Below are 15,915 nucleotides of genomic sequence, written 5' to 3' on the forward strand. Positions count from 1 at the left end.
AAACATGTCTGTGGCATTCTATTTGTATGGGGAGGTAGGAAAACAAGCAAACCTTCCATCATTGCGTCCTTTAAACAAATCTGTGTCAGACAAAAATACACATATGAATATTACACAAGACTACATAAATATATGAGACAAGTAGGAAGGAGAAACTTGTTTTCTATGTGTATTCTGATTGAATTCTCAGTGTAGACAGCATGCATAAATGTATGGGTGTGTGTGTGTGCGTGTGTTTGTGCACATGCATGTCTGCATCATAACTTATGCAAACATACCTTTCTTTGGGTCATCAGTTTCCTGTCACAGGATGAAATCAGACCACTGAAGACTTTTTCAAGAAATTCAAATTTTTAGGTACAGCATATATTTTAATCACATTACAAATATAAAAAGTAACTTCAAGAAGGTAAGTCAATAACAGAAGGGGGGGTTAAAGAAAATAGATTAAAGTGCTGCAATTGCACGTAGTAGTGAGGGGCTTGATCATGCATGTTGGTAGAGAAATGAAAATGGATACAGGCTAGTGGGAGCAGAAAGCGTACAACACCAGGTCCGTCTTCAATAACAGACAGGGTGTGACTGGAACCCATAGGAGGCGTTTTAATGTGAAGAGATGGCCTTTCTTTTGAAGTCCGAGAAGGAATAGTCCAGGGGAGAAATTCAGGCCTGACCACAGACCTGCCTGGGAGGAAGTAGAAAGTCTCCCAGGTTACACAAAGTTGGCAAGGTGTACAAGGCTCAAAGCTTAGAGGGAAGGCTAGGGATTATGTTTTGTAGTTTTCAAAGCTCTGGATGGTGTAGGTCGCCACGGTATCAAGTAGCCAACCACGGGTCACCACGGTAGCATTTCTCTGGCGTCCTGGAGACGAGATGGAAAACCAGGTTGAAAACTCTGTTGCTATGGCAACAAGACCATAATACAAAGGTGTCCTTCAAGCCAAAAGTCAACAACCTGTACTACTCTAGAAAAACAGTAGAGGCTGGCGACGCTACAGCGTGAATTCATAATAGCCTATTAACAGAACTCAGAATGTGTTGTGTGCATTCTGTATGTGTGTACTGGGTTTTTGACCAACGATTACATTCTAAGTCCAAGCTGTGCATGTCATGAACACGCACACACATGCACGTGTTTCAAATCGAGAGCCAAAAGACAAAAGGTGTACTTCAATTACCTGGGCTGGGAAAGCCTAAGGACACAGGAGGAGAGGAAAGGCCACATTAAATATGCAGCAACACAAATCAGAAGGCGCAGAGAGCAGGCTGATTTACCACCTCTCTCTTTATCTCTTCCTCTGTCACTCTCTTTACCTTCATCAAAGTCTCCCTATCTCCCTTCTCAGACTCTAGCCCTGGTGCTGCACCTCTCTGTCTCCCCTCGCTCACTCCCCCTCCACCTTCTCCACCACCTCCTCATCCTTCTCCACCACCTCCACCACATCCTCCTCCTCCCCCTCCACCACCTCCTTCTCCACTTCCTCCTCCTCTTTCTTCTTCTCCTCCTCCTCCTCCTCCCCACCTCCTCCTCCAAGGGGTTTTCACCCCCCCCATCTCCATTTTTATTTTAATCTTTTTACAATTTTCTCCTCTGTCCATCAAAGTAAACCCAATGTTTATAAGAGCCCCAGTTTCATCCCTTCTCCTAACTGCAGACAGGACATTCACTCCTGTTTGTGCCCGAGCCCAGTCCAACACAGGCACTCTCTGACACCTTACAGGTCTATGCAGGTCCCCTAGCCAAGAGCCACTTCAGCAGAAATGATGCAATTCCTTCCCCCTTTGCTAATGTCAGGGTTAAAAAGGGTGTTACAGCGTGATGTGTATGGCAGGGTTTTCGGTCCGTACAGCCTTGTGTGTGAATGTTCTGTGTTGAACTCAAACCCAAAAGTAAATGATACCCACCTTTGTAGCTAATCACTTCTGATAAGTCTGAACCAGGCTGTACGATAACAACTTGATGGGACTTCTGTATGAGAAACAACAATCAACATTATAAATATATTTTTTTCACCACTAATTATTTTCTTTAGCAAAGTGTCCTCCATTTTCACAGTAATCTTGGTTTGACATCAACACAGTCTTTAAATAGTTTTGCCATCCTCTTAAAGATGAAACTCCTCAGACATGGAATGTAAGCTTGAGTGGGCAGGAGGACAGAGGTCCGACAGCTCCATGGGGCTCCCACTTAAGTATGGCTGTAGGAGGCAAGGTCACACATACCCGTTTATCCGTGAAAAAGAGTGGGTCCTTCACTACTCTCGCTCCACATAGTTCCACCATCCACTCCATCTGACCTGTACATACACACACGCACGCACGCACACACACACACAAACACACACAAAAGGGCAAATCTGAATCATCAATATCGTCTGTCAGTTGCTGTTCCTCAGACGTGGGTTTTTCTTTCTGTTCTCCTTCATCCACATCCCTGAAGCGTGTTTTAAGAATGAAGGGTTCATTACAGGATACGATCAATTGTTGGGAGAATGGAGGATGGAGGGAGGGAGGATGGAGGGGGGATGGGGGAGAGAGTGGATGTGAAGAGTGAGGCAGGATGGTGGAAGAGACAGGAAGTGGGAGGACAGAAAGGGGATGGAGTAGTTTGTTGGTGGTAAATAACAGTCAATGAGGCAGCTTGTCTTGACCCTGTTGTCACTATGTTTTACAGTGCATAAATTACAGACTCAAAAAGAACAGATGTGGGGAAAAGGAGCATAACCCTGATCTCTTCTACTGGGCACAGACCTACTAAAAGCTGCCTGTGAAAAGCCAACTTTCTTGAAGAATTCCTGAGTCAGATCCTTTCCATTTAAACATATGGTAGTTAACTCTAATGCCTTAAGTATCCACACGCACACACCATTTTACCACTGTGTGTGTGTGTGTGTTTCCACATGTGTCTGGGTGAGCAGTGAAAAGCAGAATACCCATCCTCATCCTCCTGCAGCAGATGGCTTTTCCATCCTACAACGCTTCCGACGATTGAAACCGTCAAACGCGGGCTCTGACCACGCCATCAAAGAAAACATTCAATTGTGCCGGTCACGATCTCTTCTCTACATCCACATTATTATTGTCCTCTGGTGGACGTAAGGAAGTGCCCTATCAGTAAGTCGCCGTGTCATCCCACACCAGCAGCCAGAAGGGTTTTACCTAAATGTAGGTAAATGACCACACTGACAGCCTGTTTTCAATCAAAACACCTAATGTTTCATTCATCTCATCAACAGGTGGTGGTCGTTGCTCCTGGTTTGAAGTTCAAGCTGTTCTTGGTGTCAGTCAATACTTATGTGAACTACTTTTATCTTGTGGTTCTTCTGTTATTTTCTTTCTTTCTCACCCAGAACTGCAGGCGGGTGTGTATCAGAGTCCAGCAGGCCAGCGCTGAGTGCGGGGGAGCTAGAGCGGGATTCGTTTTCTTGTCTCCAAAGACAACCGTGCCACAGAAAGGCCCTGAGTGAATCTGGTCGGGGCTTTCCATAAATTACCACCACCTATTTGTTGTTGCATCACTCCCCCATTGCCTCCATCCCCTTTCGGAAATATATGCAAATGAGTAGCACACAATCTCCGTTTGTTTTATGGCTGCATTTCAAAAAGTTCATTATCCAGGTGTACGATCCCTCCGGTGCTAGCACTCTAGCCGCTCGCTAGGCATGCTAACTAGCGTTGGGCTAATCAGAGCGCAGGAAACGTAGGTGGGCAACAGATCAAAGGAATCAGAGAATAATGGCAGGGACCCAGGCTGGCTGGACAGGGAGGTGGGGGACATCAGCCTGGAGCGTAGTTCAATCAGACCCTGCTTTAAGAGGCTTTGCAGGCAATACCCGACTGAACTTGGAGTTTTACTTAAAGCCTTAATATTAGCTGACATGGAGACACATGTAGGCTATTATAGGTACAAACACACTGTTGGAACAGTGGGACAAACTAATGCTACATAATTACCGTAGTGTTGCAAGTTCTCATCAGTATTAGGATTATTGGTACAGTTCAGCTTGTGGCTAACTTACCTGTGGTCATATCAGTGAAAGACCCTTGGAAGTAGATTTCATAGTCCTTCATAAGAAGCTAGAAAGAGGAAATAAGAGAACTGATAAGATTCACATATTTCTTTAACGACATTCTCCTCAGTTTAAGAAAATTGTGTTAGTTATTATATAAAATGTCCATTTAATATGAAGAATCTGAGTATATGATTGGATGATGAGGAGGCATTTATTCTCCTGGCTGTTGGTCAAGGTGGATCAGATACCAATTTCGCACAACAACAAAAAAAACATTCCATGACTCTGTGAGCCAAGGTGAACTTTTAGTACAAATTACGAGAGTATAAGGTTAGAATAAATTCATATTGTGAATAATTTTCAATTTAACTCAATTTCATGATGTCAAAAAGCAGAGGACCGATATAAGAGTAGCCGAACATCAAAGCTTATAGGCTTTAAATGGTTCGTTGCCACCGTTTCAGAAGATAAATTCCATGAAATGTTTTTATTCTTCACACCTTCGTCTCCATCCATGGTCATTATCATTAGCCTGAGGTAGCAATCTAACGGAATAAGACTCATTTACAGATTTCTCATTTAGACAACACCTAATGCCCTTCAGGTGGCATCAAAACCAAGACGTGATAACGTACGCTTGCATGCAAGCATGCCGGTTCTCTCTCTCACACACAAACTCACAAACGCAAGAATAGACATCGCCAAATATGCAGCTGAATAATACAGGCTCATAAGCCTCGTACACTCCAGTCTTACTGGCATCAGCATTCTGGCCACAAACACAACTTATCTGAAAATGTGTCAATCACGTTGGTCTTGTGACCAGGAGTATGTCTGGCTGAATCCATGGATGGAAAAAACTAATAGAGCCTTTCTAAACAGGCATGAAATGACTTAGGTTGTTCAATGAAGAGCCTCAAACTGTTTATAATACTGAGTCAAAGATGATGTCCAGCCATGTCTAATTCATCCCTTGAGCTGTGTTTCTGAAATTAGTTCCACTTTGACCAAATGCCAAGGAAATAATTATCTTCACCAATTGACATTTGATCCTTAAGGCTGGGTCATACCTGACAATTATCATATGTCTTTTTTTGTTGTGATACCTATTATACATATCAAAGCACAGAAATAGCAGATTTGTGAGGAAACTGCATGATGAAACTGTCAAGTCCTTTGAAAAGAGAATCTCATTTAACAATAAGGCTTTTACGAAACAAACCATGACAGGTGTCAAATAGGCTGTGCCTGTGCTTGAATAATAGATGGGACTCACGTGGCTGTCCCCTGTGACTCGGGATCTCGTAGGCCCCTGATGATTGTGTCCATTAACCACATCTCCTCGCACCTCATACGGCGTCTATGGAAACACAAGCGCTATGCTGTATGAAGGATGCCAAAAATGATTATACCAAAGAACGGATTGCACCAAATTATCTGATTTATCATTGTAATATCATTAAGGTGCTCAGACACAGTGTAAAATGTGCCCCCAATGATTTGTTAAGTAGTCATGCAAGTCGTATAGTCACTACATTAAGTCAAGCTAAATTGAAGACCAAATAGTAACAACAACAAAAAAACAAGACAATATGATTAACTCTGGCTTGGTGCTGACCATCTCTGGTTTGGCCTTGACCATCACCAGGTTGGAGCTGACTAGGAGGGCTGCCTGTTGCAGCACCTGGGGTTTAATGGGATTTTCCCTTTGGTCATGAATACATTTCCATCGAAGCTAATCAAATCTTAACAAACTCAAAATGAATTTCCTGTAAATTATTAATATTTTTTTTCTTTACTGTTTTAAATATGATGGTAAAACTTCAGGAAGAAATGAAAGCAAACTTACCTCACATAAGAGTTTTTCTTGTTTAAAGCACTCAGAAATCCCTGTGGATCATATGAGAACAAAACAATGCTTATTGTCTAAGAGACAAAAAGGAAACATGTTGCCATGTTACATAAGAAACCCCCCCCCGCTGTGGTTTCACATTTACAGTATTTGTCCCCAATCTGTCTGTGACAACGAGTAATTACAAAGAGCATAACTCACAGTGGAAGCTCACCACCCACTTTCTTCCTGCAATACCCAGGAAATATTTCAGCGTGCGCTCACACACCAGGTGTTCATCTGTGGCGGGGTGAGGAAAAAAAAAACACATCAGACATTTGTTAACAATACACTGGATTAACAATGCAACATTTTTCGGACAAGATTTGTCACTCATACAATACATTGATTGACTGTATCTGACTGTAACTTTGCGTAATACTGGGAATATTAATGAAGTGTTTTTTGTGTTGTGTAACTGTTAAGCGGACAAGTCATCCTGAGAGGTAAAAGACATAGGAACATTAAACCTAGGATGTGAGAAACACACACACACGCCTGACTGTGTGGGCGAGAACCCTGGTGTGCTCTTATGGACCCTGCCTGCAGCTTCTTCCGTCAGGTGCAAAAGACAAGAGCGCAACAGAGAAGCCACCCCTTATCCCATTTCTTCACACATTACATTTACAGTTAGTCATTTAGCAGACGCTCTTATCCAGAGCGACTTACAGTAAGTACAGGGACATTCCCCCGAGGCAAGTAGGGTGAAGTGCCCTGCCCAATGACACAACGTCATTTGGCACGGCAGGGACTCGATCCGGCGACCTTCTGATTACTAGCCCGACTCCCTCACCGCTCAGCCATCTGACTTCCTCCCACACAATATGGAATGTTTCATTTTTACAATTAAACCCATAAACAGTACTGTCCAACCACCAATATGTAATGTGGTTAGACTGCAAGTAAACATCCTTGCGCTGTAATTAAGTTTTTAGATTAGTTATTGGTCCATTATCAGCATTCGATCTGTAACAGGCCATTAAGAGATTCTTTTCTATCTCCACAGGAGTCTAATGACGAAACAATTCATCACAAGGCTAAGTGCCGGCCAATGCATAAGGCAACAGTGAAGTCCTTGACTAAATGGCTGGTCAGATGTTGTGAAAAGCAGCATGGGTACTAGGAATTAAGAGTACATAAGCATCTAGCTGGACATTTAAGAGGGACTGGAAGGTCAAAATTAGATGAGCAGTTAAGCAAGCTTAAGTCATTCAACATCTCTGATATCATGCATTATCACTCATCTGATATCCTCAATGTGCCTTTCAATAATTAAGGCATTGATGTAAAGCTAAAACAATGTTTGATTCTAATGACATCCGTTGAAGACAATCCTCACCCTCTCCTCTTCTCACGGCTCTAAAATATCAAAAACTTGAAAACTAATTCGGTGGTTTCCAAGGAAACGGCCATCGTTGAAAGAGACTCTTTTTAGCAGGGGTTGTTAATGTGGTGCTTTGGAGAAAGGGGGCTTTGAAATAAAAAATAATCCATCAGAGAACATAATTAAGGACAAGGACGTGTGTGTGTGTGTCTCTATTGACCAGACCTTTTAAGAGGTTTCTATCAAAAGTACCTGAATTGTACAGAACCTAGTGGGACTCTATCAAAAGGCAGAGAGTTTTGATTTCGGAGAATAATTTATGGCAAAATAGTTAACCTGCTAATGCACTTCTCTACTAATACAACTTTCGGGAATTCTATACATGTTTATCCTTGATAAGTGCGAGAGTCTAACAAACAAATGTGAGCTGAGGGTTACTTCTGCAAGATGAATGTTATGGAGATTAGGGCTAATGGAGGCCCAAGACTCACCTGTGTTCATTATAACGTGGGTAGTTTCTGCTGTCACCTGTGAACACACACTACCACCAATTCTCTTGGCAAACTTCTTCAGCATTGTCTAAACGTAGATGAGAAGGAATTTAAAACCTGGAAGAAAGTTTTAACACTCGAGAAGTGAGATTTTTTTTTTTTTTTAAGTATTCAATGCACACTCTAACCTGTTCATTTACGCCAAGCCCTGATGGCACGAGTACCAGCCTGACCCTGGCATGGTCGCTCTGGAGACGGTGTGTTGAGCTTGTTTCCATGGAGGGAGCATCTTCACGGTTCTCCTTTGACTCTCGACTTTGTGATAGTGAAATGTTAGATGTGTTTGTGGTGTGCTCTCCTGGTTTCCCTCCTGGGCCCACTGGAGTGGGGATCTCATTTGCATGAATGCTTCTGAGACTCCGGCCTGACTGTGACTGTCTGCAGCGCTGCCCTGCAGATGAAAACAAACAGATACATCCTGTGTACGTGAGTGTGTGAAGGTGTTCATCTAAATGAAATCTTTTCATAATAAAAAGCGTTTTAAAATAATAAAAAGCATCACATAATTTGTTTAAATTTGTATTCAACCTTTATTTAACCAGTGCCCCACTCCTGACCTCCTGGCTGTCCCAGTGATCCTCATTATGAGATGTGCTGGTGCAGTGGTCTTACCCATCCCTTTGGTCCCCTCATGCTTGGTGGGGCTGGGCTGAGTGGGCCCCAGGCCTTCAGAGGCTCCAGAGCCATGAGGCATCGAGACAGTCTCTTCCTCCCTGTCTGTGGCACATTCCCTGGGATACAGAAAAGAGAGGAATCAGTTTTGGTTCTTGGGAGAGAGAAAAAAGAAAAGGAACATACCAAACCAGAATGAGTTAAAATTGACACCACATATACAGAACGAGTAAACAGTGTGACTAAAGGGTACTCTCTAACGATCTAAACTGGATCTGGCGTGCAGATTTGTCTGCCAGTCAAATCCTTTGAGATTGAGACTAACTCCCTAGGGAAATTTAATGAGAATAAAGTAATGCAGCTTCATAGTAGGGGTACATTTAATTAGAGACACCTCAGTGGTACCATGTAAAAAAAGAAAGGACCAATGCAGATCATATTTTACTATTTCACAAATGCACATTTCATACAGGTGCGGTGGAAACGAGTGAAAACAGCTTAATCTACCCCCCCTCAACCCTAACCCCTTCCTTTTCTCCCCAGAACACAGCACTTAGAGCCCTGCAAGAGAAAGCAGTCGAGCGGGAGAGATAAATTGCAGTGGCATCACAAGTTTCCCTTAAGTGCTCTTAATGACAAATAAGATGCAGTCACTAATGACTTTTTTAAATTCTCCACAGCATAAGCAGCATAAGCAGATTCCAGCTTCATTAGGGAGATTATCCGGCTGTCCTCTTGAGATGCATCACCCTATTGTGGAAAATGCGTCTCTGCCAGTAACACACTGATGCCAACCAACAACAGCAAACTTTTTCTCTCTCAGATTCTGCTTGAATGCAATTTCACAGGGAAAAAAACGTGAGCTATTGAAGTGTTGAGAGAAAAAAAACCCTGTAATGAAAGCTGTTGTGTAGCTAACATATAGCGCCATGCTAATTGTTTTAACACAGTACACAGCCCGCTGAGGATTGTAAGTACTATGAAGCAATCAGGCATCTAGTATTTTATTAAATCGGTTATTATCTGGTGCCATGTTAATTCCCTCCAATCTTGGCTCACCTGGAACAAATGGCTTTTCCACAAGGCAGGTTCATATGGAGGTTTGGGCCTGGGGAACCTGAACAACAAACACATTAAGGTCAGTTACTGTTCAAAAAGCAGGTGTTTTTGAAACAATGTCACTAGAAATCAAAGCAAGCAGACAAAAATAAAAAAAGAGTTCTGGGTGATGTCCGTAGCAGTTGTCAAGGTTATACCTGCTAGGCTGTCAGTTTGGGGATTTGGACCAGTCTCCTTCTCTTGGAGGGCTTCAGAAACAAGAGCCATCATCTTCTCCAGCCTCTTCAATTCCTCCTGCATTGCAATCTTTTGCTGACAAACAAATGCGGTAAAGAGAGATGATTATAGGTTTGACAAGTGCGGAAGATGAGGAAAATGCAACGATAATTATATAGTACACCAACTTCAAAGAAAGGCAGTGATTGGTGACTGCCTACTGAGATAAACTGTGTATAAACAGGGGTGTGGTCGTCTGCTGACGTGCATAGATAACCAATAAGAACAGCCTATCAAAAGAGTAAGAATAATGCTCAGCTTGTCATTCTACTCAGGAAAATAAGAGATGAAAATTCATTTTCTTTCAGACAGCATAAACTAGACAATCCAGTAACACTGATTTCTCTTTCCAGGCGGAGAGATAATGAAAAAAATCCCAGAAAAAAATGATAATGGGTGAGCTGGGATGCAGTCATCCGTTTCTGAGTAGACCTTGGTGCTCCCTTCTTCAAGACCAGTTTGGCTGAACACCAATTCCAAACAGCCTGCAGCAGCCAGGGCCTCCAGATGTGTCAGAGCTTTGGCTAAACCCATTACTCACTGGGCATAACCAGAGCAATAAGCCAAAACTAGACACAGCCAAGTGAGTAAATCTTATATGGATCCTCCAGGAAATAATGTTTGTTTCTAATTCCTTGACAAAGCTGGACTCATATACTGGTATATTTATATCGTGGAATTTAGTTTAATCATAAGCCATTTAAAACATCCAATCCACATACTGTTTCTTTCACATCTTAATACAATCACCCACCTGCTGCAGTCATAGCACCCAAGCTAGGATTTCAGACAGCACCTATAAATATGTGTACTGCTATAAAGAAACCTAGCCCGCATCTTTTCCCTGATGCCTAAACTCCTAAAACCCACCTCAGTCATATACAGCAGATAAAAATGGAAGTTCAAAAAGATAGATGGGGACAATTTTTTTTTTTGATCTCCTTGGATACATTTCCAACAACATAAATGAAATGCAATTTAGAAAGATGCTGAGAGGGACATTCTTCATGTGCTCAGGTAGTGTGTCATCACTGCGTTCACAGCTTAGTGGGGAGAAAAGTAAGTGTTGCCATCTATTGGATATGATGTGGTGATGCAGCAAAAAGGACGGCAAATCACCAGGGGCATGATTTGCAAAAAGCGTTTCATTTTCAACAGGATTTATTAACCAAGTCAGTGCTATAGGATAGTGGGAAATATTGAGGCCACAGAACTGTTATCATTGGAATTATTCCAAATACAGTTCATACTGAAAGTTATGCTAAGATTGGGAGGCAACCTAAAACATTTACATCTAACCACAAGGTTACACACTGAAGATTGTAGTCTTGAAAAATAACAACAGAACAAATGTTACATGGTTCACTTTTATGAAGCTATATCTACTTACTTGTGTGGCAATGATTTCACTCGAAAATTGTGACGATTCCATTGACAAGCCAGTATCACTTACAGCAACTGAACCTGAAAATTGGAAAACAATAGTTTGGTGTGGTGTCGCATGTGTCAAACAACAACGAAAAGTTGTTGTCTGACATAAAGGTGTCGAACAAATCATCTAAAAACATTCACTTACATTCATCTGGTGTTCCAAAGAGATCGTCTGAGGCTTGGCTTGAGTTAACCCACTCAGACCTGCCACAGGCAGGAGGAACGTCATCTGGTTCTTCCAGTCCGCCTGCAGCATGGGTTACTTCAACCCTGGCAGCCTTGGTGGGGGTTTTCTGGTAATTTACTTGGCCACTGGACAAGCCAGAAGATTCTTTTACAACACTAGCACATGCCTGGTCCTCAGGTGGATGAGGAGAGCGTCTGAATATTTGTGCTAGGGAAGGTAGCTCGTCTTCCTCATTGCTGCAGTCAGATTCTGAAGACTGAAGTCTCTGAGTTTTTCTCCTCCTCTGCTTGGGGTTGCTCTTGATTGGAATATACACACTGGCCTCGCTACTACCTTTGCCGCTCTCTACAGCTTGGCTGATTTGAGGCAGTAGGCCGTCTGGAGTCAAGGAGGCCTCTGAATTGGCCACGTGACCATTTGTATTGTCTCGGCATTTCTGCTGCTCTACTGTGGTCTCTGATTTGGGATTCTGGCTTCTTTCCAGACTTTTCTTCCCACTACAGTGCAACTGATGTTGCTCCTGATTCTCACTAGATTGCTTTGGGGATCCAAAGGTCTGGGCTGGTGAATCTTCCTCAGAGGCACCAAATACTGGAAACAGGGGTCCAGAATTTACAGGATGCGGACTTGGCAGTTGACTCTTTGCAACTGTATTGGTGCTGAGAACACTACTAACACTATTTCCTGAATGTTGGCTTCGTAAATGTTCCTGCATCACCACATTGGTGTTTTGGTTTAATGATTCCTCCACTTCTATAGACGGTCTATTATCAATAGACTTTGTCAGTCCTCTATGCCTCCTCAATGAAGCTTTTTGTAGAATATGGTGAGGTGAATTTGAAGGGGGGATCAAATCACTGCAGCATGAATTTTCCAGTTCTATCCTTGCTCCCAATTGTTTTGGCACTACAGAGCATTCCTTGGTATTGGGAACATCTATTTCTACACCACTACCTACTAAGCTGTTCTCTTTAGATTTTGTGCCATTTTGTTCATCCATGTCTGATTTCTGATAACTTTTTTTCACTGTTGGACTACCAAGACGGAACGATTTTCTTTTGATTGCTTTGAAGCTTTTTACCAGTTGTTCGGTGTCCAATTCACTATCATTTATGTCCTCCTTTTCCTTCTCCATCTCAACACATCTGGCCTCACTTGCGGATGCCTCTTCATTTGATTGGTCTATTACTGAATTATTGTGGTCAACAGCCTTGAGGCGTGGCATATTTGTTTCAGGTGAACTTGAACAAGGTACTGTAGCCTCTGAACAGGTAGCATTAGCTTCACAAGGAATCCCTGAAACCTGAGTTACATACTCAACAATGTTTGGTGTTTCCATTGTAATTTCAGTATACTTAGAATCCATGTTTTCAATTCCACCCATGTCTTCATCAATCACACATCCATCCCCCATGATGGATTGTGAAGATAAGGCATGTTCAGTGTCAGCTGCACCTATATCGACACGACGGATCGTGTTTTTTCCAGTGCAAGGTTTCTTGTGACTGCCTTGGACTTCCTCTGTGAAGTGTTGTAGCCTCTTACTCCTTCTGGTCTGCCTCATGTTTGGACTTCCAATTTCTTCACTGCTAGGGTAATTCTCAATGTGAACAGCTGCCTCTGCTGCTATTGGTCCAGGCTTGGTGATCTCAATCGGATTGCAATCATTCTCCACGACACCAACTAGCACTAGGGGTTTAGGGACTTTGACTGACTTGCCCATATCTGCCTCATATTTCTTCTTGGCCATTTTCTTTTTCTCACTCATTTCTAACTTTGTCTTGGCTTGCAAATCACCATCAACATTCTGCCAGGTATCAGACATCCCTCTCCTTGAGATTCTCTTTCCATGTTGTCGCAAAACATCAAACACAGGAACATCTTCGTGTTGACTTTCAACCTCATTGTTGATCTCCTCTGGCAACTCTGTTAAGCTGTTTCCAAGTCTGTCAGTGCTGCTGGAACCCAGTTCCTGATTGAGGTCAATTGACTTTCTGTGAGGTTTCTCACTTTCTTTAAAAATGTCATGCTTTTCTCTTTCTTCTGGTTGATCATTAAAAACACCCTCGTGTTTCTCCTCAGAGCGAGTTCTTTTGACAATATCAGAGGGTTTTAGATTCCTGCTCATCTGCCTTTTGGGGACTGTGTTTGAAGCCTGGGCTTCCACACCAAGATGAGAGGCTGGAGGGTGTCTAACCCCTCTGTTCTGAGGAGAGAAACCCAAGACTCCCCTTCGCTCCCGTCTGTAAACTGCCCCAAAAACCTGCTCCTCAAGGCCTTTCATACGCTCCTCCCTCTTAAGACCCCCTTCCATCATTTCAAGGTTGCCCGGAAAGATTGCTGTCGCAGAGAAATCTCCTACTACTGAGGCAGAGTCCTCGGAAGCACAAGTGACATTTTCAACCTCTGAGTTTTCTTCAAGTGGGGGGTTTTTTATGAGCCATTCTGAGACTTTCTCAAGACTTTTCTTCTGTCTCAAATCAATAACTTTTTCAGGGGTCGATGTCTCTTTTTTGCGGTTTCTTAAAGATCTCCGTACGTTCTGGTTTTCTCCGACTTCGGGAATTAAAACCAGCTGGCAAGAAGGATTTGCAGACTCAGTGATTCTCTTCCTCCCTCGACTTCTGGATGTGGATTGCTCCACAATATGAGACACGTCTGTGTCCCCTGCTGGTTCTTGCCCCTCAGTGTGTGAGCTACACACTTTAAAGTCTATTTCTTTTTCGGTTGTGGGAGCCTCACCAAGTCCACTGTCAAACCCCTCATTGTCTGAGACGAACGGGCAGGAATCCTCAAGACCCATAAGGTTTGCAAAGCCATCCTTGGCTGAATGCAAAGACATGAGAAGCAAATACAGTCATTAGAATGTTCACACACCTACATATATCGAATGTGTTAGTCCGAAAACTCTAAACACATGGAGGAAAGACATTTGCTAAGGTGGCAATAATTACTTTTCTCACCTGCTAGAGTTGAAGTTAAGGATGTTGGCAGATCCTTTTGTTCTCCATCCTTCTCCCCAGTAAGATCAGTGTTAGACGTGTCAACTGATGACACTTTGTCACCATTCCAGAGATTTGTCTTTGACTCAACCCCTGTGACACTGATAAAAAGGAAATTGGTAGGGCATCAGTAATTGAAAGTCAATTTGAATACCCTTTGTGGTTATTCAGTCAACCAAAAGGTGCATTTGGCAACACTGAAGGCCCAACCATGCTTTGCAAGCAATAGTTCATGCAGGCTAAAAATGATGGTTATATTTTCTTACCAAGTTTGTCTACTTTGCTGACACATCCCAGTGAAGTCTGAAAGTCCATGAGAATTATAATATTAAATCAACAGTTAAAGGATATATATGTCGTTATTGTGTTTGTGACATAAAATGTTTTGACTTACAGTTTGTGCTGCTGTCATGTTCAAAGGCCTGAATCATATTCTGCAATCCCTCGATGAGTCTCTGAAAACCAGGACTCTCCTGTAAACTCCTTATGACAAGAGGAGGCAAGTTTAAACAAAGTAGCACTTATGAATTACTGCATATGGCAAAACCAGAACACTAATACCTTAGGTAATGTACTATGATTGTTTTTAATAAGACAAAGATGCTTGGCAAATATTTATCAAATTTCATAGTAGATTTCACAAAGTGCTTATTTTTTCTTTATATATATATATATATATATATGTGTATATGTCTTACCTTTTAGAGATCTTGGTCTGGCAAATCGGACAATTAGCTTCCTTTCTCTTTGTACAGTCCAACAGCTTTGTCATACAAAACCTAATAGAAAGTTCCTTGATGTCAAATCACTCACAGTTTTTAAACATTATTTTAAAATGTAACCTAAAGATGATTACTTACTTGCAAAACTGATGGTCACACTTTGTAGATACAGGATTGTTCATCAAGTCCAAACTTAACATGAAGAAAAATCGTTATGAGAATTTTAGATCATACAGGCTTGTTTAGCAAGAACATAACACATGCCATGTAGTTGTCCTACTTATCATCAACCACGAATACATTGACAACCAAATGTAGTTTAACTAAACAGACGTTAGGCTACTCACCATATTGGACACCGCAGAGTCTCCCAAAGGACAGATATACCTCGTTTGACGTCTTCAACTTTAGGAGTTTTCATTGTATTCACTTGAAAAGGACGTACAGCTGACTGAACTTCAACATTAGTCGGGAACGTTGCTGTTACATTCCCTACCTACACACATCAAAACATTTAACAGGTTAGCAAGCTACGTCTAGCTGGAGTCATAGCTTTGCGTCAAGCTACAGTACACAGACCACACAGTCACTGGGGAAGAGAAAAAACGATTGTGGGTAGCTCGTTGAGGAGATTGTCTTTCATGTAGCAAAAATTAGGAAATAAAACATAACACAGACTGCAAACATAAATATTATTCAACTGTGTTTACTTGTGGTGGATATTTAAAGTTATTTGTAAAAAATAAAAAAAACGTACCAGTAGATCTTCCTGTTTCGTAATGTTTTGGTTTTCCCGCAACTATTTTGTCACGTGACCATCACAAGGCAACTTTCTCATGATCGTCAC

At 42.1% G+C, this 15,915-nt stretch overlaps 1 protein-coding gene across 1 annotated transcript; it reads right to left on the bottom strand.

Moving 5' to 3' along the window:
* Positions 1–206: 206 nt before the first annotated feature.
* LOC124475364 (breast cancer type 1 susceptibility protein homolog) lies at positions 207–15,915 on the bottom strand. Its single transcript, XM_047031903.1, has 21 exons — positions 15,826–15,915; positions 15,416–15,564; positions 15,207–15,260; positions 15,045–15,125; positions 14,741–14,829; positions 14,613–14,649; positions 14,308–14,447; positions 11,303–14,170; positions 11,117–11,190; positions 9,648–9,762; positions 9,451–9,508; positions 8,392–8,510; positions 7,908–8,170; positions 7,720–7,807; positions 6,067–6,144; positions 5,863–5,903; positions 5,290–5,373; positions 4,020–4,077; positions 2,224–2,297; positions 1,906–1,969; positions 207–862 (listed from the first exon to the last, which is right to left on the bottom strand). Exons 2-21 carry the CDS (start codon positions 15,487–15,489, stop codon positions 768–770), a joined length of 4,554 nt encoding a protein of 1,517 aa, XP_046887859.1. The 5' UTR covers positions 15,490–15,564; positions 15,826–15,915; the 3' UTR covers positions 207–767.

The sequence above is a fragment of the Hypomesus transpacificus genome, chromosome 13, assembly GCF_021917145.1.
Source record: "Hypomesus transpacificus isolate Combined female chromosome 13, fHypTra1, whole genome shotgun sequence".
NCBI classification, from domain to species: domain Eukaryota; kingdom Metazoa; phylum Chordata; class Actinopteri; order Osmeriformes; family Osmeridae; genus Hypomesus; species Hypomesus transpacificus.